Raw genomic sequence first — 25,886 nt, 5'->3', positions numbered from 1 at the left:
ATCGAAAACTAGATGAAAATGCAACTTTATTAAATAATAAATGAGAAATCGAAAAAATGGATGCAAATGCATTAAACTAATCTTACAAAATAATTAATGGGAAATCGAAACTAGATGCAAATGCATTGAATTGACCTCAAATAATATAACAATTAACAACAAAAATTGGAAATTGGATGCAAATATATTGAACTAACCGAAAAGAATAATTAACAAGAAATCGAAAACTAGATGCAAACTGCATTTGAACCGATCTCAAAAATAAATAACGGAATTGAAATTGGATGCAACCGCATTGAACTAACCTCAAAATATAAATAACAGAAAAATCAGAAACTGAATGCAAATGCATTGAACTAACCTCAAAACATAGTTGGGTTATATGTTGTGGGAATGTCTCGATAAGTATAGTTTTGCATTTAAAATGGTATTTATCTTATCTCTTTCCGTATGATTGTGAACTCTTTGCTATTCAAGTAGTTTCAATATATATGAACTTCGCCTTATTAGGCAATCTCACAAAACTTCAATCAAATTTCTATTATTAAACAACAAAATGAAGTTGAAGGATTTTATCAAAGGTGAGTTTTTTTTTAATGGAGAGTGAGGTTTTCACGTTATAAGAAATTTGGTTGAGTAATTAATATAATATTAATATATAATAGTTATGCATATTTGCAAATATTTTTCAGAATAATTAATATAACAACACCCATTCAGATAAATCTTTGAAGATTCCACGTAGTGAGTCATGCATAATTTTTAAAATAATTAACGAGAAATCGAACCAATAATCTTCGATGATCCCATGCACATAGTAAATTAAGCATAATTTACTTTTTATATCATGTTTGTAAGGACACTACATATGGATCAATAGAAGTTGGTATTATACACCACATTAAATAATTATAAGGAAATCAGAAACTGGATTCAAATACATAACTGAGCTCAAAGAGCAATCAATGGGAAATTAGAAACTTTATGCAAATTGCATTAAACTAACGACAGAGAATAACTAACGGGAAATTAGAAATTGGATGCAAATCCTTGAAAAATATCTAATGGAGAATCGGAAACGATATGCAAATACATCAAAGAAACCTCAAATAATAATTAATGGAAAACCGAAAACTAGATGCAAATGCATTGAACTTAACTCAAAAAATAATTAACAGAAAATCAAAAATCGAATGCAACTGCATTGAACTAACCTCATAGAATAATTGTTGGGAAATCGGAAACTAAATGCAAATGCATTGAAATAACCTCAAAAGAATAGTTAACGGACATCGAAAACCGGATATAATTGTATCGAACTAACCTAAAAGCATAAATAATAAAAACTAGATCTTTGATGTATTGAACTAACCTTAAAGAGTTATTAATGGAAAATCGGAAACTGGATCCAAATGCAATAAACTAATCTCATAGACTAATTAACGAAACATTAAAAAATGGATGAAACTGTACTAAACTAATCTAAATGAATAATTAACGGGAAATTATAAATTTGATGTAAATGCATTGAACTAACCTCAAAAAATAATTAACGGGAAATCAGAAACTTGATGCAAATGCATTGAACTAACCTCAAAGAACAATTAACATAAAATCGAAAATTGGATGCAACTGCATTGAACTAATCTCAAAGAATAATTAACGGAAAACTAAAAATTGGATGCAACTGCATTAAACTGAAATTAGAGATTAACTAACGAGAAATCCAAAATTGGATGCAAATGCATTGAAATAACCTCAAAAAATAGTTAACTATAAATCGAAAGTCGGATGTAACTGCATTGCACTGACCTCAAAGCATAAATGTTCACTTTTTTAGCCTCCTCACATGAGTAATTACGAGTAATTAGGAACCCAAAACAAGAGTGAGTTTATAAAAACAGACTCTTACATATATGCAAACTGTATAGAAATTGTAAACTATTGAACTAACCTAGAAAAACAATTAACGGGAAATCAGAAACTGGATGCAGATGTATTGAACTAACCTCAAAGAGTAATTAATGGGAGATTGGAACCTAGATGCAAATGCAATGAACTAATCTCAAACACTAATTAACGAAACATCGAAAACTAGATGCAACTATACTGAATTAACATTTTAATGAATAATTAACGGGAAATCATAAAGTGAATGCAATTGCACTGAACTAACCTCAAATGATAATTAACAGAAAATCGGAAACTTGATGCAACTGCATTGAACTAACCTCAAACAATAATTTATGAGAATTTGGAAACTGGATGCAACATACTATATTAAACTAACCTCAAAAAATAATTAATAGAAAATCATAAACTTGATGCAAATGCATTGAACTAATAACCCTAAAACATATTTGTATTATATGTAGGGGGAATAAATGTCTCGACAAATATAGTTTTGCATTTTAAGTAGTGTTTATCATAATTCTTTTCTTGTGATTGAGAATGTTTTGCTATTTAAGTAGCTTCAATATTATTTTTGCCACATGGCATTTTCATTAAAATTTCAATCAAACTTCTATTGTTAAACCTAACAAAAAAAAGAAGTTGATGAGTTTTATCAAAGTTTGATGCTTTCTTTTTATAGAGAGTGGTGCAAGAAATTTAAATGAGTAATTAATATAATTTTCATATCTCATAGCTATGATAGTTCTTAATATTTTTTAAATAATTTAATATAACGGCTCCCGCCTAAGTAACACACGCTTCATGTGATAAATATTTTTTCAAATGGGAGTAGTGTATTCTTTGAGGATATAGAAACAATCAATCTGTTTTAGTGATTTGTACACATTAGTACATAAGCTGAGCGGTGATGATTTACAGCTAAATCACCATAAATCTAATAAAACTATTATACAAACTAAATCGAGTTTAAGATAATTCCATTTGAAAATTACAGATTAATATCCTAAACCAAAAAGTGAAAATGCTATCTCAATTTGATCCCTTAGTTTCCAAGTACTTATCCACCATAATCACTCGCTTTCATTAACGATTTTTCAATTTATTTCTAATAAAAATATATTCGTTCAAAAATTTCCTGCTAAATCACTATAAATCTAAGAAAACTATTATACAAACTAAATCGAGTTTAAGATAATTATATTTGAAATTTATGGATTAATATCCTAAACCACAAAGTGAAGAGGCTATTTCAATTTGATCCCTTAGTTTCCAAAGACTTATGATTATAATCACGCTTCATTAACGTATTTCGGTTTATTTTTAATAAAAATATATTCTGATTCGAAAATTTGTGTGAGACATTTTATAAAGTCGCTTCAGGACACAAAATATTTAATAGATCCCGGGCGTATGCCCGGGTCCAAAATCTAGTAATATCTATAAAAGAGACGTAATACTGAGATAAATATGATCAGTACAATTTATGTTTATAGTTTATACTTTTAGTAGTTTCCCTGTAGTTTCCCTCTCGGACTGTCGGACATGAAAATAATTGTCATCTCTTATAGTAGTTTCTCACTTTCTCATAGTAGTTCTCAACAAAATTCATGTGCATAGATAAACATGTACTAGTTACAAAATTATTATTTTAAAAATATCAAAATGAAAAACATTGCAATACCAACACTAACCGGAACGTGCAACACTTGTAAACCAGAAGACTAAATCTCATTCTATCTTCAATATATAATTTAGTAGCAGTTCTAAACTCTTTTAATCCATCTCAATTACCAAAAAATCCCACATTAGGATGCCCTTACATTTCTTCAATATCGAAATAACAGTTCTAAGAGTCCTACCAAAATTATATGATATCAATCATTTATCAGAATTTATATCATATCAATCCCTCCAAGGATCATTCTCTGACTCTGGCCTCACTTCTGATGGCTCAACGACTTCTGTCTCCGAAGCTCCAGCAACTACATCATCTTCAGGTTCTGCCTCTTCTGGTTCTGCTCTGCCCCATCTCCCTCCCAAAGCAATTGCCATCATCTCATATATCTTGTTACCCATATCAGCTGGGCTATCGGGCTGTGCCAGTGAAACAGAAAAATATATATCAGTTTTTGCTATCTTTAAGCTAACCATTCTTAGAACAACAGGGTCATGTGTCCAAAGAAAAAATGGGCAAAAAAGGTAAATAGCACTCACAGTGAATCCACTGGAGATCAAAGCTGTATCATACAGGAGGTCAACAGCTCGCTTTGCTTCACCACTTTCAGGAGCGGTTTTGCATGCAGCCTGCAAGTTGTATCAATGAGATCAGAACTCTTGTTTAGGCAAAGCACCCATTGTTTTGAGATTTGTTAGTAATTTGATGAAGTGATCAGCAAGATAAGAGAGTTGGCATATATGCCAACTCTGAGAGCATACAGTTACAACTTTATTCAATGCTTCCAATTTGAATAAATATGTCAAAGATCTTGTGAGAAGTGTGATCTTACATTTAGGTCCTTAATGATAGGATGATCTGGATTAACTTCCAATATTCTTCTCCCTCTCATAAACTCCAAGCTCGATGTATCTCCCAGAGTCTGTGCTTTCATGAGCCTTTAAAATAGAGAGAAAAATGCACATTTACTGATACCATTATGCAAAAAGAAGGTCCTTCCTGAATGAATACAATGAGCCTTAGCAGTAGGGTGAGAACACGGAAAGTGGTAAACTCACCTTTCCATGTTGGCCGACCATCCAAACTTCCCAGAAACAAGAACGCAAGGGGAAGTACTGAGTCTCTTTGACACTTGGACTTTAGCTACCTTGTCTCCAAGCTGTTGCTTTATCCAGTCACAAAGAAGAATGTATTCTTGCTTGTCTTCTCTTTCTTTTACCTCATCCTCATCACCTAAAATATCATTTAAGTCAATGAGACATCACCATGCCACAATAAAACTGTCAAATGATGAGCTTACTTAAATACACATGTAAATGGATGCATGTGTATGACCGTAGATTAATAAATACTAACCAAGTTCAAGATCTTCCTTGCTGATATCAACAAATTTCTTCTCTTTGTACGTTTGTAGGTTCTGAATAGCAACTTCATCAATTGGCTCTACCAAATACAGAACCTAAAAAATGATAGATTATGTTAAGCATGTGGAAAGGAAAAATCTCACTTGTCCCATCAAAATGGAAAATTCAAAAACAAGATGAACAAAGAAACACCAAAAAAAAAATTAATAATAATAATAAATGCAGATATCTCTAGGGGAAGACTCATTAGATTGATATGTAAATCTGGAAAACCTGCCACTTAAAATGAGAATTGTTCATACCATCTACTGATATTTTAACACTTTTGCTCTTACTCTTGAAGATTGAAAATCTAAGATATGCACTTATGCCAACTGAGCTCAATCTAAATCACCATACCACTTCTTTTACAGAATTTAACTTCTGGAGAATTGCAACTTTTGGCCATTCGTTTACAATAACTCAATAAGATATTCAACAAATAAGCAATCACTTCCTTGACTCTGTGCACATACCTCAATATCCTTCTGGAGTAACTTCTCCAAGAATGGAGCACTTCTAGCACTCTTCAGGCTATCTGTTGCCAAGTAGTAAATAGCCTTCTGGCTCTCACCCATATTTTCCACATAGTCATCCAAGCTTATCAAATCTTCCTCACTCTTTGACGAGTAAAATCGCAACAAAGGCGTTAACCGCTTGTGATTCCCAGAATCTTCAATACAGCCCAACTTGAGAAGCTTCCCAAAGTTTTCCCAGAATTTTTTGTAATCCTGCAACAGTTGATTGATTAACCACTAGAAGTTGCAATATAAAGATGCAACCGTAGAAAAAATATTTCAATCCCAACTAATCGTACCTCCTTGTTTTCACCTTCAGCTATTTCTTGGATCATGTCAAATGTTTTCCTGACGAGTCTCTTTCTCATAATTCTTACCTGTCAACATGAGAACAAGACACAAGTATCTTACACTAAGAACAAAAGAGAACGGGGGAAAAGATTAATACATGTAAATATTGGTCGAGCAAAATAAGCTGATGTTATAGTTGTTTCTAGCAGGGCCAAAAATATCGACCGATATATCGGTGATATATATATATATATATATATATCAGTTTTTGAGGTACCCAATATGGATATATTACGATATATCAGATGAATATATGGACACATTTTGGATCCGATATATATCAAATTTTCATATATATTGATATATATCAACCGATATATCCGATATAGATCGTTGACTTTGACCAATTTTTATTAATATATCGGTGATATTTCCAATATATATCAGTATATATCAGCGATAGTTCCGATATATCAACATACTAAACAAAATTTTGACTGGTAAACAAAAGGATATATATCGGTTTTTAGGGGGTCCGATATATCTCCCTACATCGAAATATTGGGCCTTGGTTTCTAGACTTAAATATCGATGTCTATAAAAATTGGGAATCATTATTTTCATTTTTACAATAAAGCATTTCTTACAATTTTAATAGGATTCAAACAAGTAAAATATGAGTTGAATATTTATCTTCAAAATTTCAGACACAGCAGTAGAGCTCGAACTCACAATTCGACTTTCTTGAAGCAACTCTCTGGAGACGTTAAGAGGGAGGTCATTGGAATCCACCACACCCTTCACAAAGCTCAAGTACCTTGGGAACTGCAAGCGGCAAAGCCATTTCACATAAATTGTGTCAGACATCATGGCAATGAGTGTGGAAGTACCAAAATAAAGTATGAAAACTATGTTCTTTGACAGAAGAAGTAATTAGTAATGATAGGAAAAACATACCAGCTCACCATCAAAATCATCTGAAATAAATACACGCTTAACATACAAACGTATATTCTTTGTCTTGGGGTTGACTATGTCCTCGTTATTCATAGGTGCCATCCCAGGAATGTACAAAACACTTCTGAATTCCACCTCACCCTGTTAGATTGAAATTAAGAAATAAGTCAAACTAGAGCATTGTCAGTGCAATAACCAACGAGAAGGAATGCACATACCTCAGTTGTGAAGTGAGTGTATGCCTGAGGGTCCAAGAACTCATTAAATGCCATCTTGTAAAACTCCTGATAGTCAGCCTTCTCAACTTCTTTTGGACTGCGCATCTATATTGGATAACAATAAAGATAAAAGATAGGTCAAGAAACCCACATAATCAACGGAGATGTCATACACAAAGGAATGTGGTCTTTATTCACATACAAATTACTCTTAAGCTTACCCAAATAGGTTTTGTTTCATTGGCCAACTCCCAGTCCCAATATTTCTCAGTTACAGTCTTGGTCTTCTTTTTCTTTTCATCCTGTAAATAGATATATATTAGCTTGACGCTGTTATACTAAAAGGTTAGCGGTGTTGGACATCACCAATCATCACCTCCGGCTTTGCTTCTTCACCCTCCTTTGGTTCTTCCTCCTCGACCTGTACAAAAAGTTATTATTAATTATATTTTGTTACTATACTTCCAACCAAGAAGTTGCAGCTAAGACACATAAATGTTAATTTCTTGGCTGCCTCCAAAAGGTAGCAACTAAAGATTTTCCCTATGGGAATCCAGCAAGAAATTATGAACACAGAAATGGCATACTGACCTCAACAGTTCTCGATTTTTCTTGCCAGGTGTAGATGGGAAAGGAAACAAACTGTGAATAGTTCTTCACTAAACCTTGAAGTCTGGCGGGTTCAGAAAACTCATACTTATCATCAGGCTGCAAAAGAGTTGGTTAGAAATTTCAAATCCTGCTAGAATGATTCTATAGGCATCAATCATCAATGATACAAACTATACACACCCTTAGATAGAGAGTAATTTGTGTTCCACGAGGGAGTAAGTTTTCAGGATTAGTCTCTTCTCTTATTACATACGAGCTGCTGTCAGCTACAGATTCCCAGACAAACTGCTTATCAGACCTTGGGCTCTTCGTTGATACAACCACCTACATTTGGATGAAGATAGAGGAGAGATAATAAATTGTGAAGTTCAACTCTCCAATCATTTCAAATAACAGTAATTATCATAAATAAATATATATTTTTTTTAAAAAAAAGGTAGAACAACATGTGATGGAAAACTTCTCGCAACTGAGAACTTACCTTCTCAGCGACAAGGAAGGCAGAATAGAATCCAACACCAAACTGACCAATCAAACCATTGTCTGCCCCAAGATCTTGATTATCCTACATAATTAAAAGTTTGATCTGTAAAAATCAATAAAATAAACTTAATTTGCACAAGAGGATACAATAAAACACAAAGACATAGTGCAAATTAAATCTTAAAAATAAAAAACACCTTAAGAGCTTTCAAGAATTTTGAGGTACCACTCTGAGCAATAGTTCCAAGACAATCAATGAGTTCTTCTTTGGTCATCCCTATACCAGTATCTCTGCAAGCTCAAATAAAAACACATGTAACTATACTACCAAATGATATTAAGAAACAAATCACACCAGATATCAAAATTTTCATACGTTATCGTGATGGTCCCATTGTCCGGATCTGGCTTGATGCGGATCTCCAGGTCGCCAGCATCTCCAAGAAGAGATGGATCGGTCACACTTAAAAACCTCAACTTATCAAGAGCATCACTTGCATTACTGAAACAGGACAACAACCAATAAGCTTTATATAACAAGGGAAACAATATCAGCTTCTCTTTCAATGTATGTGCTTAACTACAATTAATCATACAACCATATAATAGTATAGACAAAGTACTTTAGATAACTACCTCACAAGTTCTCGAAGAAAGACTTCTTTGTGGCTGTATAAACTATGAACTATCAAATCCAAGAGTCGGCTCACCTGCACTCATTTCAAATTTACATGTCATAAGATATAAAATTAACAGTGGGTGAACGATAAGTAATAAGAACCAGTAAATAATACCAACTCTACTTCAACCAAAAAGCATTGTTTAATTATTAATAGCCAACAAAACCCAACACTTTCTAAGACACGCATCAATATAAAATCAACAGTAAGATAAATTCTCAAATACCCTTATCTCAATCCTCTCTCAAAACATGAAATTCCATAAAAATCCAAAATTTCAAACATAAAACAACTTACACAAACATATAGAGAAAAAAAACCTCACCTCAGCTTGATACTCATACTTCTCCCCAGAACTCTCAGCAACTTCTTCCTGTTCAACAACAGCAGCTTCACAACGAACAACCAATTTATCTTCTTTTTTCTCAATTTTCCATTTCAATCCACTACCACAAGAAACAACCCCTCCATTTCTAAACACATTTTGTGTAAGAAATGAAGTTCGAAATCTGACTAAACTGTTTTTATTATTAAATGATGGTGATAAAGACGTTGCAATTGAAGCAGAAGTCAGACTTCTACTCAAAACTGGTGCCATGATTACAAAATATTAACGAATGTTTTTTTGGGTATGGGTAAGAATGAGGAGGAAGAACCTAATCTTTTAGAGTGTTCAAGTGAACGAAGGGTTTTTTATATATATTAAAACCTATTGAGGGTTTTAGAGGAAAAGATGATTCTAGAAGTTTTTTTTTTTTTTTGAGTTTTTCGATGGAATTTCTAAGGCTTAGATTCTGCCATGTCAACACATATAACACTATCCTCGATGTTAATTTTAATTTTCTTTCGTAGACATAGTTCGGGATTTCGTCCGATGCCGTTTCTATATTTCAGGACTTTGGAATACCTGTTACTGATTTTTCTTCTTTATGCTGAGTCCAAATGGTGCATCCACCATCTATCTCCATTCCACCAAAAAAACAGTGTTTTGAAGATGGAGAGTCAATTTTGGTGTCTAAGGCTAACTCCAATGGTTTGGTGCACCAAAACACCAAACCACAATAGCACAGTAGATACAGTTAGTGGGATAGCGAAATCAAATCCAATGGTTTATTTTTCCAGCCGCCAGTGACAATGGCGTCCAACACAAAATATTAAATATCGGTTAAACAAAAAACCAAGCTTTTTTGTACGCCATCACCAGTGGCGGGCAAGAAATAAAAAAAAAAAACAAGCTTTTTTTGTACGCCATCACCAGTGGCGTGTAGTTATTTATCTCCCAATATTACCCTTTAAAAAAAACCCCCCCAGAACACAAAAAAGAAAAAAAAAATCACTCTCTCTCACTAAAAAAAAAATCACTCTCACTCTCACCGTTCAACACTACCGCGCGAGAAAAATAGAAATCAAGAAATTGGCGCCAAATTTTGGATTTTTCATCGCCACTTCCCACAAAAATGGCTTGAAAAAGAGGGAGGCAAAAAAACTGCAGCAGGTAATTCTACAAGCTTGTTTATAGTACTCTTGTACTTGAAATCCCTTTGTTTTGATTTATAGTTGTTTTTGTGATTTGAAATCCCTTTGTTTTGATTTATAGTTGTTTTTGTGATTGCACACCAATTGTTTGTTCAATTTCTTTCAAAACATTTTAGTAGTGGTTCCTACTATAAGAAATAAGCCAAAAGGCCCTAATTCCAGTTTTTATCACTGATAAAACCAGCCGGATTTACAAATCATTGGTTAGGACAAGTTAGACGTCATAATCACTAATAAAACTGGTTTTTGGTTTTTAATAATTCAAAAGGACAAGTCCATGTTGACTTGACTTTTTTTTTTAATATCCAATTATACCCTTCTATGTTTCGTAGTATATAAGTCATCATTCATTTGAACTAGAAACAAAAAAATTGGAAAAACCATCGAGCGAAGCAAAAAGGAAACACAAGATCAATCGTTTTCGATTGAATATTAAAGCTGAATCTAGAGATTCTATATTTCATTTGATTCGATTTGAAGGTTTGTCTCAACTTTATTATTCAAATCGAAATTGATTCGATTCGATGTTTGTTTTGATTCATTTTATTTGTTTGTTGAATTAGAAGGTTTTTTTACTGTTTGTTTTTGTTAACTATTTTATTAATATATGTTTATTTTGATTTGATTCGATGTTTTTTTTGTTCGATTCATTATGGATCTAACTTTTTGAGTATGCACTAACAACTGTGCATACCACATTTTTTTAATGATGTGGTTGGTTGATTTTGCAGTGCTACCACCAAATGTCAAGAGGGGTCCTGGTAGACCATGTTTTAAGAGAATTGAGAATATGGGTGCAATGCGCAAAAAGCGTCATAAGTGCGAAAATGTCATTCGACGGACCACCACAATCGCAAGACTTGCCTTTGGGAAAAAGAATCTGGACTCCAAAAGAATGAGGGGCAGTGGAATGAGGGGGGAAAGGAGTGAGGCATTACGATGTTGCAATTATTTTTTCCAATGTCGATAAACATAGAGGAAGTTGCACATACATTCAAGTAAACATACATGATTCTCTATTGGATATTCTACCGAAATTCAATAAAAGTTTATTTTAGTTTGTTGGTTCCATTTTTTGTTTACGATATCTATCCCGGAATTTCATCTCCTGTCCACCCACATTATTTTTATGTGAGAGGGTATCGCGTAGTTTTCGGTTGCACAATTGAAGGGGTATGCACGGACTTTGGTGCATACCCTCTTTTGGGGTGTGCCGCACAGTTTTTGCCTTTTGGTGGTGGTAGTTCATCAACAAAAACTAATTGTCAGCTACCACAATACATACACACAACCATCTCAAGCTGCATTGAAGCAAATCCATGAGGAGAGACAAGTAGTGTGGTTGAAACATTACCAATTAATTCAGAAATAATGTATCCTACACTGACATGGTATGCACCAGAGATTTTTTTTTTGTTTGTTTTGTACAAAACCACAACATGTAAACTTGGTTAATGCACAATTAATACTTATACTATATTCAATTGCATGAATTAAATTCATTAAAAGAAAAATATATAATGTAAACCAAAGATTGTAACATTCATTAAAAAAGTACTTGTTTTCAACTTAAATTCATTATCCAACAAAACATACATCGCTGGCACTTGAAAGTTGCAACTAACAATTTCATCCATTCGCCAACATACATTTCCACAATCAAATTCCTCGTATGCGATGTTTGGTATCCATCGATGTCTGCATGCATACCTCGCGATACCAAAAGTAGTATGCACCGACACTTGTGCATACCATTTTCTTTGTGATGTTTGGTATGCACCGATGTCTCCGCATATCTCGCGATACCACCAAAGTAGTATGCACTGACACTTGTGCATACCATTTTCTTTGTGATGTTTGGTATGCACTGACGTTTGTGCATACCTCGCATTCCAAGAGGTAGTATGCAATGACACTTGTGCATAACATTTTCTTTGTGATGTTTGGTATGCATTGATGTTTGTGCATACTAAGGTAGCATACTAAGGTGGTATGCACCGACACCTGTGCATACCAGGGTACTATTGTCTTTTTCGGACAAAAGTCAACTATTGTCCTTGAGAGTGTTTTTGAAATGCGGGTGGGTTTTCTGGTTCATTATTTCGGAATTTTGTCCTTTTTAGTTTTGTCCCCTTCCTACTATCCTTCACTCAACAAAACATGGTGGAATGAAATTGATAAGATGGTGTCCCTCACTCAACGAAATATGGTGGAATTATAATGTTGAGATGGTTTTCTCCTTTGAATTCGTGTTAGTATACTAGACTCACCTCTTCCATACAATATGACCTTGAAAAGAACACAGTTCAGAAACGTCAAGTTACCAATTCAAGCATAAGGTTTCACAAATAACTTTTCAAAATAAACACTGAATTTGGTAGCCTCGACTAAGCGAAAGACCGGGGGCATCACCCTCAACCAACTCATGAGCAATAGCAAACCCCTCCACCCACCGCTTAATCCAATCTTTATGGGCGGGTACCTAGTCGGGTATTCCTTCCGATTTTCATTAACCAAAGTCATAGTAGCATCCATTTTTGGGAGGTGTGATTTGCGGAAGCTGGAAGGAATTCCCACCAAAATCCACCACTAATGTGTGATGGGAGCATAGTTTTGACAAAGCTTGGGAATTCAGGGTCTAGATTTGCCCGAACTTCTTCTCGCGACGTTCTTTAGGGCATCGCGTAGTCTTATCATCATCTAGCAATGCTTGCTTTAAACTTATAGCTTGAAGGTGTCCCAGTTGATCGGAAACTACCATGGGAAGGTGTATGGAACTTTTTCTTGTACAAAGCTTAGCCGTGAGTCATGTTGTCTTCATCCTCATTATTCGGTGGTCTTGTTCACCTCCACCTCCATGTTTGATGTTTGCACTTCCAACTCCTTCTCTTCACTTTACACAATTACAACCAATCGTGAAACATGTTTTATGGTACATATAAATCGCGTGAAAACTTTTTTTTTTTTTTGAAAGATGGTACAAATACAACCAAGAGTAGTGCGACATTCACACTATATTTGTTACATGGTCATGGAAATGTATAAATCACTTTCCATCAAATGGAAATTAAGTCAAACAAAACTGGTGTGAAGTAGTGTGCATTTTTCACGATAGGGTGGTTACCTTAACTTTGTTCCATAGGTCAAACAATTCCAAAATTTGTTATGTAAAACTTAGTACGGGGTAAATGATGACCGCATGCATGAAAAAGAGGTAATAACACTTTATCTAGATATGGACATGTTTAGATTGCCAAGGGCATTCGCGACGGATCATCTCCTTTGTAGCATTCTAACGCGCTCTCAACAATATTAAGGGTGTTTAAACTCTATTCGATGCAACAATTTTGCAGATTTAGTTCTCGACATATTTTTTCCACTCTTCGTAATTTTCTCTTCTTGACTTCTCATTTTTGGATATAGCCTTCTTGATGGCTTTCATCTTTCTAACATTCTTTGATCTCTTCATGGGCACTCCCTTCTTGATCTTTCTCATTGAGAACACCGTGAATGTAATCTTTAGTCAGAACTTCACTTTGTGTCCATTGCTTGGGGAGTATCCGATCTGTGGGCATCGAGATATCCATTGAAGCCGCATTTTTTTCTTATCTTTTTTTGTTTTACGCTTTTAGCCATTTCTTATTCTAATAAGTTTCGGAAATTGTTTACGTTACGTCGATAGATAAGTTTCTTGGAATGTGTGAAACTTGGGCCAACTTAAAATGAATGAGTGAGTGAGTGAGTGCAGCCACGCAAAATAATCACACCCCCGAGGGTCGAAGTATCGGTTCATTGCATTGTTTATGACCTTAGTAAAGGTGGATGTCAACTCCAAACAATCAAATCGGTCATGCATGATCAAGCTAAAGAGAGAGAACTCAACATATTATTCTCTTTTATTTCTCCTCAAATGTGCATATATCTAAGTGCTATAGTATGTACAATAAGTCATCTTTATGTGATAGCGAAATGTTCAATCTCTAAGAGCTTCAATTGTTATTTATCAATATTTCACTTTGATGTTGTTCTCTCAATTATGCTTTTATAATTTCACTTTCTTATCGCACCAAATTATGCTTTTATAATTTGGTTAGATTTTCGTTAATTTATAATGATGTGTTATAAAACCATGGCGGGGTTTCAATTGATGTGCTACAAGTTTTGTGGGACAATTTAGTCACTAATAACTTCCCTGCAAGCCCGGTTCTTCAAGCGGTTTGACTTGGATTCTCAATACATATTAGCGAAGCTCCTTCATTCGAAGCCAAGGTTAGAAACACATTGTCTAAGTCTCAAACAATAATCGTCCACTTGATTTGGTAAATGATGTGTTAGTATCCTTTTGAAAGATAACTGGAGTTTTTCTAGGTTAAGGAGACTACGATTGTGTGTTGATATACGTAGAATACTATAGTGTGGTCTAGTTTTGTGTCATACCATCAGTAGAAAGAAAATGTGACACTTAATTTTATTTGTCGTAATGCCATATCATCTAGTTTTGTGTCATATTATAACTTGCACTTAATTTTATTTGTCGTAATGCAAGACCAATTTATTTAGTTTCATATTATAAATTATGTTTAATTTTAGTGTTAATTTATTTCTCACCAGTTACAATGTCCGGCATTTTACACAAATTCAGAGGTAAGGGTACAAAGTCAAAAAAGTCAGGGACACCAAATGCCCCAAATCCAGAAGATGTACGTGTAGGGACTTCTTATTCTGAGTTTGATCCTAGTTCTTATCAACGTGTTGTTGTAGAGGAAAGTACACACATATCCTTTACTCTTCGTGAAGGTGGTGGAACGAAGGAAAAAGTCGGTAAGAAAGGGACTTTGGGCCCTGTTATGGAATGGTTGAGCCAAGTGAACTTTGGAGAATTTCAATTGATGCTTCAAAATGTTGGTTTTGACGTCTTTGCTCAAATTGATATTGAAAAGTCCGATAGACAGTTAGTTGAAGCAATTGTAGAGAGATGGTGGGACTCTACCCACACATTTCATTTTCCATGTGGCGAGATAGGCTTTACGCCCCTTGATTTCTCAATGCTTACGGGGTTGCGTGTTGGAGAAGGAAAGATTGTAGCTTTTGATTCAAAACATGAGTTATTTGATGAGGTCATCAAATATTTACCTTTTTAACGGAGGATGATGATTTATAGTGGCAGCATCAAACCGAAGTCATTTAGAGATGTATACGCCTTATGCAAAGGTTAAGATTATATTAATGAAAGAGAAATAGGGTTTCGTGCTTTCATGTTGTATGTTATTGGAAATGTATTGTTAACAAATTCTCATAGCAAGGTTCGTTTGGGATATCTAGCTAGTCTTATTCAGATAGATGAGATCGGTAGTTATGACTGGGGAGGAGCTGCATATATGCATTTGATTATGTCTTTAGACTTGGTATGTCGTTTTGGCATTGGCAATGGTAGTAAAGCTGTGGTGGGGATGTGGCAAGTCATTGAGGTAATTAAAGTTATTTATTTTTTAAATGGATTTGATTAGTTAGTTATGTGCTAATATATTTGTTTTGTTCAAGATGGTATTATTCCTATTTTTCGAAATGGCATGCACGTTCGGATACTTGAAGAGCCCGACCAATTTCTGCTATAAATAATTGGGGTCCAACTTAACATCATAAGGTTGCGGTGAAAGCCCATTGTAATCTAAGTCTAAGCGACAAAGAGATAGAGTCTCGTACTTTCGGAGTTCTATTGTATGGCTACCATGGGTAGATTCCACATGCATAATGCGTAAATCATCCATATGTTCGAAAGCATTAGAGTTGACTAGTCGGGCGATGCATCTTGTTTGGACCGTTAGTAAATGTTTGGTATTTAGGAGAGCGTTGTCATTAAGCCAAGTCACTAGCGTTCCTTCAGGTTCCTTGTGATCCCCTTCGCATATGAATCTTAACGGATGCGGTGATATATTGCTCCAATGGTACAACATGGGCGGCATTTCGTTGATGCCTTGATTAGGCGGGTTAGTGAGCGCGCAATACACTGACTATTGGGCTCGTGTCTCAGTGGGGATGCTTCTACCCCCAACTTATAGAGGTGTGAATGTGGACTTTGTTGGTGCATCTGGTCTTAAAGAGGATGTAGGTATCTCACAGCCGATGGGGGCAACCCTTAATCGCTCATCATATCCTCCATTGTCACAAGTTGAGGCAATTGTTACTCCTGAAGCTAATTGGGTTATCCCTATTACTTGTCGTAATGGTGAAATCTTTAATTTACGTGTTCCACTAATTGACAAAGATTTGGTGCCACATCTCCCTATTGATGCCAACTTGACACCAGTAAGTAAATTAAATAGCTTATTTTATTTTATTTTTTGTATAAACATTTAATTTATTTAATTATGGTATAAATTTAGGCACAGTTGAAGACGATGTTAGAGGACTATATGCATGCCACGGCTTCTATGGCTAGTTTTATTTGCAAAATGAATAGTGGGTTGCACCATAGTAAGGATGATATATTAGAATATGCTCGTCAAGAATTGAATCGTCATGACATTTCATATTCTGAATACCCTGAAGTAGTTGCGCCTCATATGACCACCCCACAAGTTCAGACTCGGCCATCTATCTCAAGGGAGGATGTATATGTCCCTCATTTTGCGGGTGAATCAACTGATCCATCCATGTGTTACTCGAGCTCACAGGGAGAAGGAAATAGCAGTTATGGTTTCTATTAGTATTCCAGTCAAGCTTGTAAGCCATCCTATCTACTTGGTATTTATTGTCTTCAATCTCTGATACAACAACTAAAGAAAATTTTCCCATCCTTTTATATAAGTTGGTTTGCTAAGAAACATTACTGTTAGTTCTATAATGGTGTCAGAAAAATTTGATCACTGAGAGTCTGAGATAGAACCTTTGATTACTTTGATATAATAGAATCAATTTGATCACTGAGAGTCAAAGATATTTGCTTATGGGATAAGTATCTAAGTGGGGATCCCTGGGGGTTTAGGTCCCACATGTGAAGACCCTTTGAGCAGTTACATCACAAACACCACTATTACCATCATTGCCATGCTTCGTCTTGTTACCCATGAAATGGCCCAACTCATTTGGCTATCTGAATTGTTTCTGTAGAATTCATAAAAATTTTAAATTTGCATAGCCTTTGATTTCTGTAGTTTAAACACCAGTATATTGTTCGTATTGTGAAGATGGTTAGTTTAATGGCTTTGGTATGCTTGCAAACGACAAAGACACTTTCAGCATGGATGACAAAATGGGGGATGCAGAGTTCGACATTAAGCCTTTTCTCGAGGCCGTCAAAATGCATCTGGTAGACCTTCCAAGCGGTACAATTGTCAGCTTATGTGGGTTGATGTAGAATGTGGTGAAGTAGAGCTTTAACAGGGGTTAATTCATTAGGTCTTTAACGTCTTCTGAAAAAATTCCATGTCCTTATCGGGTCTCATATCTTTCCTTCTATCTATTTACTTCTATTTTGTATTGAAAGTAAATCTTATATGTCTCTCAGAAAGCGTATCTTATACTATTTCTTTAGGACTCTGAATCAGAATTTTTTGAACTGAGTTTTTATGTAAGGGGGGGAATGAATGTTTACCAAGGGGTCCAGGGGCGGCATTTGGTGGTAATATGGACTGTTCTAACTCTGTACTAATTTATATTGAATTTTGTCAGTTGAGTTTGCCAATTGTTTTAGTGCTGCACGTTGTTGTATGTTCCATTATAAATAACATGTAGAAGTTAAAAATGATCGATACCAGTAGAAGTTAAGAACACGAATTCTGAAGTCTGAACACAAAGTTTTACACACTATTTTTTCTGTTTGAAAAGTTTCTTAATCTAGCATTTACAAGCAAAGATTAATACAATGGCATTATCATTCAAATCATACCATGTCAAGTATCAATCAGACTATAGAACATATTGATATTGTAACTCCAAAAACACACTGCCAAAAACACAATGATTGTATTTGTACCTAGTCTAGTACATAAAAGTGATAAAACACGGCTTACTTAGTGTAGATAATCTGAATTCTTATTTCTAGGGACTTCGGAAAGACAGGGAAGTTAAAGGCATTCTTTTCCAAAAAAAAAAAAATGAAATATTATATGTAGTTCCTTATCTACTGTTAGAGGGCATGTATTTTTGATTTGTCATCTCACTGGAGTGTGCCTACTATAGGAAGCTTACATTGTACCGGGAACCAAATGCGAGCCAATTCCTATGACCAAGCTTCTAAGGCCTGTGATTTTTCACGAAGGACGATTAGTTCAAAGTGGTATCATCCCATAAATGCACGAGTAAACGTACACGAGTAAACGCACGAGTAAACATACACTGGGAACATATAAGAAATGCACAACATAAAAACATCTTAATTCTGATCACGCCATTCCCATAAATGGTTAATCAGACGCTGCTCTAATTCCACATGCTCGTGCCTATTATGCACATATGCCACGCAGCGTTAAAGACTCTGCCGAAATTCATTTGAATTGGGGTTTCGGTCGGGGAACAATTTCTGCTATATTAGGATTTTCAAAGTAATCATGGTTAATAATAGGTTCGAGTCTCCATAAAAATTTAGTAAGGTTTTGGCAAAATATCCTGTTTTGGTATAGTGGTCGTTCTTCCTCAACAATCATGTTATGCAAAATAATGCACCGACATAACATCATGGAGCACATCTTTGTCCCACAAGCGAGCTTTGCCTCTAACAATTGCAAAAGCGAGATTGAAGAACTCCAAATGCTTTCGTTCAACGTCTTTTCTATAAGATTCTTGCATCAGATAAAAATTTATCTCTTCTTGATTTAGAATTCCTTTTTAAAAAGCTTCACTCACTAGTGTAGACAAATCGAGGATATATACCGTCACCCAAGTAATAACCGACCGGTATAGTCCTTACCCATGAGAGAATAGTTTGCGGAGGGTTAAACCTAATGTTAGTTTGTGAAAAAGATTAGAGCGCCACAAAACATTAACATCATTATTAGTACCTGGTAAACCGAAGTAAGCATGCCATATCCACATGTCGAAATAAGCAACTGCCTCGAGTACAAGAGTTGCTGATCCATGTCGTCCAGTATATTGTCCTGCCCATTCCATTGGACATGCTTGCCACGTCCAATGCATACAGTCTAGACTGCCAAGCATGCCAGGAAAACCTCTTAACTCAACAACACGGAGTAATCTGGCAATGTCTTCTTCATTTGGAGATCTCAGATATTGTGCACCAAATCTCTCCACCACATGTTTGCAAAATATTTTAACAAAAGAGAGTGTTGTTGACTGCACAATACGAAAATACTGATCCATTGAATCAGCTGGGCTTCCGTTTGCTAGCATTTGCAACGCACACATTATTTTGCCGCGTGACGACAAACCGGGTTTATTGGCTGCATCATATTTCTTCATCCAGAAATCACTATGTTCCTTAAGGCCACTCCTAATCCTCGAAAATAGGTGACTGCTCATTCTGTTGCGCTTCCGAAATAAAACTTCATCATATGTGGGATTGACACCGAAATAATCGGCCTTTAAGAGAGCATTTCTCGTTGCCCTATTACGGTTCCTATAAGCGCGTCTTGGGACAGACCCAATACGGAGAGTTGGTTGATTAGAGTTTTCAATGATATGAGCTGCTGTAACAAGATTTATTTGAATTACGAGTGCAGCTGCTGTCAACACTTCTTGTTCATGCATGAAGTGTCTTTCAATACGTCGTCTTCTCTGGAAATCAGAATCATAATCATTATCACTATCAGAATTCATTTTGCTAGTAAATAAATTATGGAATAAAAATTAAAAATATTAAAAATTGTGTGAGATAGCAAATTAGTTTAATTTCTTGCGGAGAGTTATGTTATATATGCTGGTGGAGGGCCAGGAGAGTACACATGCAACATGCGTACTCTAGTACTCTAGATAGATTACATGCATTTCTTACATAATTTTTTTATCTTGCACACACCCCAATAAATAGATTCCATGCATGCATGATTCATTTCAATCTTGCCCACAATTCTTTATCTTGCACACACCCCCAATAATTTCTTACATAATTCATTACAATCTTGCCCACAACTCAATGACCCTAATCAATAGCGTACAGACCACAAGAAAGTAAAATTCAATAATTCAATCTGACCCTATAAAAAGAATGTCTTTTCCTCTCTCAAAGTCACATTCCCGCAAACATCAGTAATATTTTATTTTTGTATTGTCAATAATACTGTCTTTATCTCTTTCTCTTTCACTCTTTCAGTAACAATGTCAAGCAGAGGATCATCATTTAGCATTGATGAAGACACAGTATTATGCCAAGCATGGTTGGATAATTCAATTGATCAAATTACCGGAACAAATCAATCAGGCAACATATTGTGGGATAAAATTAAAGAACAATTTGAGAATCAGAGGATGATACGGGGTTTTACAGAGGCATGAACTATGAGAAGTGTTACAAGTCGTTGACAACTTATAAATAAAGCAGTTACTTTATTTCATGGATGCTTGAATCAAGCCGAGGATATGAACAGATCAGGAACTAACGAAATGGACATTGTAAGATATTTTATATATATATATATATATATATATATATATATATATATATATATATATATATATATATATATATATATATATATATCAATTATTTAGCTAGAATATAATTGATTAAACTCAAACTATTTTTTTTTTCTTTTACAGATGGAGCAAGCAAAGAAGTTGTATGTCACCAGGTCTTCAGATAATAAACCCTTCAAATTTGATCATGCATGGTTTATTTTGAAAGACTACGAAAAATGGGCGCGCCATTCAATTCCAACTACACCTGGTTTCTCTCAAACTAATTTTTATAACGGGTCTCCAGCTCCATTAAACGAACAAGATGGCATGGGGGGAACACCTGATTCTGAAATGCAAAGACCTGGTTCATCAAAAAGACCGGATTGTGGAAGAGACAAATCAAAACAAAAAAAAAAGTTGATAGTCAAAATGAAACTTCCCTCAAAGAATTAACGTGACAATCTCAACGAGCGATGGAGGCCATTGAGGCAGCAACTGACCGTGGGAAAAAATTCTATGAAAGTGAAGCGTTTAATCCTTCAAGGATTAAACTTGCAGAAAAAAAAAATTCCGTGAGACATTGGCATGGGAAAAGGAGATCATGAGCACAAATACATCGACTATGACACCTCAAGGAAAAGAATGGTACAAAAACGCAAAGAAACAAATTTTGAAAGATCAAACTCTTCGCAATGCACGGACTTCTTCAAGAAATTTACACTTTGAAGAATACGGAGAAAGCGATTGATTAATTTGATTAAGAATTTTAAATGTTTCGTACGTATTTGATGTATTTTTAATGTATTTCCTTTTAATTTGTTGTTTTTTTTTATTTTCAATAAATGTTTTATTTAAATAATTAATTAAGTTGTTGCAAATTGGAATAAATTTAATCTTAAAATTGAAATTATAACAAAGAAATACAACTAAATCAACAAAATTTAAAAGGGTAGGATAGAATGGTAATTGCATAAATTAAGTTATTAAAAAAACAAAAAAAAAAGAATCAATTCTAACCGCCATTGGGAGTGGCGGGTGGAAAATCATAATTGAATTATGTACGCCATTGTGAGTGGCGTGTAAGTTATTATTTGAATTAAATCACATTCCTAACCGCCAATCGCTCTGGCGTCAATGGAATTTTGGATTTTTTGATTGCCCGCCATTGGCAATGGCGTCTGAGCATACGCTTATAACGTTAAAATTGACTGCAAAAATAGAGAAATTTATAAAGATAGCGTTGGCAGTATAACGTTTTAACGTACCATTGGATCACATTTTACGTTAAATTTGGTGTTTTGCCGCACCATTGGACTTAGCCTAATGGTTTGGACCATTCTACGCCATTTCAAGTGGTGCCGTTTGGGTTGGTGGAGACACAAAATAATTTTGGTCATAATTAGTTTTTGGTTTGGTGGGGACACAAAACAAGGATTTTTACAAACCACCTGTGGAATGTCACTCTATTCCTCAATAACACTCTCTATAAATAGAGAGTTATATTGAGATAGGGGGAAAAAACCACCACCACTCTCTTCGCTTTTGAGGGAATGGAGAGTCATTGCACCCAGCCTAAAGAATGTTATCAACAGTTTGAGCTCCCAAGAGTTTAGTATTGCTTGGTTTTTACAAAGCATTACGAAAGCAATTATCATAACTGCTAATAATTTTAAGTTTTCATGTTTTAGATGGTTAAGAATATGTTTTAATGGTGAGGCTCATGATCTAACTAAATGGTCTTATAGTTCTTCTGACATGAATACTTTACCAAAATATTGGTCAGACTTTCAGTGTACCCCTTTAATTCCATAATATATAAATGTGTGATTTGTTTTGCGGAAAAAAAAAACATTGTGTCCTTCGAGTTCGGTAACTGACTCTAAGACCTTATATATACTAGCAGGATGCACATGCTATGCACGCGATGTTAAACAAAACTTGTCGAAAAGTGTAAACATATTTGGGTGAGCACACTTACAATTGACATTATGTATGAGCAGACACACTGGCAGCCGTTTAAATTTAAAATTGAATGAAACTCTATTCCTATTTGATTTCCAGACATACCTAAGCAATAAACTTTTAAGTATAGCTCCAAATAACATGTACTTTGAGTCTCTCATCCTAGCAAGTGCACGTTGCAAACGACAAAGATAAAATATTAGTGCATCAAAAGAATCTATGTAACGCTATTCACTGAAATCAGTATCCAACCCTTACGTAAATTGGGCACGCTCGATGAGCCTGAATTGGAGAGGTAGTCTTGAGTAATTGCTTCTATTTAACCGAGGACATTGGGCCTGAATTGGAGAGGTAGTCTTGAGTAATTGATTCTATTTAACCGAGGACATTGGGTCTGGTATTTCGCAATGTCAGTTGGCACGATGCCATGTGCTGTAGAACGTAGACAATGAAAATTTTGAATATTTAAACAAAAAAATTTATGTGTGTATCTCAAATACATGACAGCAAATTAAAGAAAATGGTGATATACATGGGGTAAGAGAAAAAAAGGGATGACCGTATTAGTTTCTGGGCACTGCTGCATCTCAACTGTCATGCCACTTGAAGGGACGGCAGAAGCATTGGATATAGTATTAGAGGCGAGACTGGCAGTTGGTTTTGGTCGAACTTGATCATCGGTATGTTGATATCATTCACGTATCATCTACAAAAACAAAGTAGTCATAGCAAATAAAATGTAGATAGAACACACGATTGAAGAAAAAGAATGGAAATGTTTGCATCCCTAATAAAATATACACTTACCAGTGAAATGAATTGCCCCAAGCAAATCCGCATAGTACTAATGTGACAAGGAGAATAAAATAGTGAGTCTATGCCGTGAGGGACGTCAGGAAACACTATATCTAATTTGTAAAGGAAACTCACTATATTTGGCAATGTAGGCATATGATCCTCTAGAAATTGAAAATCATTATTATCTATATCTCCATACTGCATTGCTACTGTGCCATCATTCTGCTTTTCGGACATCATGAGGATGTTCCTTGCCTTTGGAACATTTCCTGTAGAGTTCGAAGTTGGAGTCAAAGGAAAATGGTCTAAATGGGAATAAAATGGAAGCATTAGCTAGCCAAACTCTCCGTTTTGTCTGCAAGAATGTTAATGCTCGTGTCTTACAAACATTCATGCTCCCACCTATAAGTGAGCATGCATCAGGTCATCAAGCCCATTATGATTGTTAATTACCATACGCTTTTTCTGGGAGTCAACACATTGTTTTAATTGAATAAGAATGATTAAGTGTCGTGATGCGTGCGAAATTTTATACCGCATTATTTATGGTGAAAATAGTTCCACATTCTCAAATTTTTGTTGAGTACACATTCGTTATTTGTAGTTTTTATTTGTTCAAATTGTACACATTAGGCCACTGCAAAAGGGCATATTCAATAGCAATTGGTCCCATCTAAACACGAATTGATCAGAATTAATGACAATTTCTCAACACCTTAGGCCACTGCTATAAGAGGGCTTTTATATACATAATGGTCTCCTCCATAGTAGTTATGGTCCCTTCAAAATGTATTCTATTCCACTCAAGCCATATATCCCACAGGATTGCAAAAGGTGGATGACTCCATAGCCGATAACGCAACAAAGTGAAAGGTCTAGTAGTACATGAACCAAACGACCTCACCACCCAGTTGGACACACCCTAGACAACCTAGACTCCAATTTCTGTGAAAAAGTACACCCACATTTATGAGATCTGCAGATAATGAATTACGAATAATATTATTAAGCCTGCTTTTGATTCATAAAAGAAAATTGTAGGATTTTATCAGCATTGAGGATATGGCACCACCGATCCTGCCAATGTTTTTTTCCTGTGGTGTTTTAAGATGTTGATGCAAAAACATTCCTGTACTAGATCTAATTGTCCTTGTCTTGTTATTTTAAATTGGTTGCAAAGAGGTCATCCAAGCTTCTTTTTGAACTCGAGACATTGAAAGCCAAAGATTGTGAAGCCGGGGCTGTTAGTTTAAGACCTTTTTAAGTTGGGTCTGTTCATTCTGGGTTTTTTTTTTTCAATAGGTTTTTTAAATTTTCAGGCTAATTTGTTTCTGTAGATCAATAACAGGCCCTAGTCCATTGGCCTGATACATTGAGCATATAGAAAGGGAAGTAACAAATCAGCACACATTTCTTGAAGTGAAGATGGTGGGTTTTGTTAGAATCAACTTAAAATAGAGATGCAAAAGTCTTAAAATAGCTTAAAAAGTTCTGATGCTTCTCCAGTGAACAAAACGGAGAAGAGCAAAACATCATATAGATCTACAGATGTATAATATCATATACAGAGTAGTCAGTAAAGAACACATAATAGAAAGCTTAATGTCATGTAGATATACATATGCAAAACAACCAAATATTTGATCGGAACATGTCTTTGATATAACAGCAAAGTTCCTCCCAGATGTCATCACTGGCAAAGCAAGAAGAGAATTATGTATCAATGCATATATTATAGATAACAATATTTCATAGCAAAGTTATTTAAATTGTAAGAAAATTGCACTTACACTTTTATACAGAAGTGGTACATTTTTGACTTGTTGATGTACTTTCGATTGCTACTATGTCATATGCAGTTCTTTGCTTCCTCTTGAGTAGCTATAAGAATCAAAAAGTGTTTTTTTTTTGTTGGTAATCTGACGGAGTTAAAGTGAAATTCATAAATAATTCAAGTCCTGAAGTGAAATTGGAATCAAGTGAAGACAAAATCTACAAAGGACCCAAATGAACAATAGGCAAACAAACATAAGAAATTCATTTTTACATTGACAAAAGAAATCACAGCTCTTCGCATTATCAAGAACACGTTACCCAGTCAAACCTCAAAAAAGGAACAAAAATAGAGTCCAAAGTACTCATATACTAAAATTAATAGCCACCATAATATGTTCTAAATGCTAAGTGAGGGAAGAAGGAGAAGCCTCTGACATACCGTTGATCAATCTCTATTGCCTGATGCTTCACTTAAATTGTTAGCAAAAAAG

The 25,886-nt window shown here is 34.9% G+C and overlaps 2 protein-coding genes across 2 annotated transcripts; both read right to left on the bottom strand.

Moving 5' to 3' along the window:
- Positions 1–3,620: 3,620 nt before the first annotated feature.
- CR88 (Chaperone protein htpG family protein) lies at positions 3,621–9,576 on the bottom strand. The gene is made up of 19 exons (XM_086585437.1): positions 9,077–9,576; positions 8,708–8,781; positions 8,448–8,573; positions 8,269–8,362; positions 8,070–8,153; positions 7,769–7,912; positions 7,568–7,684; positions 7,353–7,397; positions 7,198–7,278; positions 6,977–7,081; positions 6,759–6,899; positions 6,534–6,626; positions 5,810–5,887; positions 5,469–5,723; positions 4,946–5,048; positions 4,648–4,822; positions 4,422–4,527; positions 4,129–4,218; positions 3,621–4,008 (listed from the first exon to the last, which is right to left on the bottom strand). The coding sequence occupies exons 1-19, from the start codon at positions 9,347–9,349 to the stop codon at positions 3,817–3,819; spliced, it is 2,376 nt and encodes a 791-aa protein (XP_086441563.1). The 5' UTR covers positions 9,350–9,576; the 3' UTR covers positions 3,621–3,816.
- Positions 9,577–19,191: 9,615 nt separating this feature from the next.
- On the bottom strand, positions 19,192–20,061 carry LOC147521751 (uncharacterized). The gene has a single exon (XM_086566273.1). It carries the CDS (start codon positions 20,059–20,061, stop codon positions 19,192–19,194), a length of 870 nt encoding a protein of 289 aa, XP_086422399.1.
- Positions 20,062–25,886: the final 5,825 nt, after the last annotated feature.

The sequence above is a fragment of the Coptis chinensis genome, chromosome 1 (assembly GCF_015680905.1).
Source record: "Coptis chinensis isolate HL-2020 chromosome 1, ASM1568090v1, whole genome shotgun sequence".
In the NCBI taxonomy this organism is placed as follows: Eukaryota; Viridiplantae; Streptophyta; class Magnoliopsida; order Ranunculales; family Ranunculaceae; genus Coptis; species Coptis chinensis.
This window is presented reverse-complemented; position numbering and strand designations above follow the sequence as displayed.

Coding starts and splice junctions, on each gene's coding strand:
- CR88 (XM_086585437.1), bottom strand. CDS start 9,349: ATGGCACCAGTTTTGAGTAGAAGTCTGACTTCTGCTTCAATTGCAACG. Junction 8,782..9,076: donor AGTATGAGTATCAAGCTGAG/GTGAGGTTTTTT, acceptor AAATGAGTGCAG/GTGAGCCGACTCTTGGATTT. Junction 5,724..5,809: donor CTGAAGGTGAAAACAAGGAG/GTACGATTAGTT, acceptor CAACTGTTGCAG/GATTACAAAAAATTCTGGGA.
- LOC147521751 (XM_086566273.1), bottom strand. CDS start 20,061: ATGAATTCTGATAGTGATAATGATTATGATTCTGATTTCCAGAGAAGA.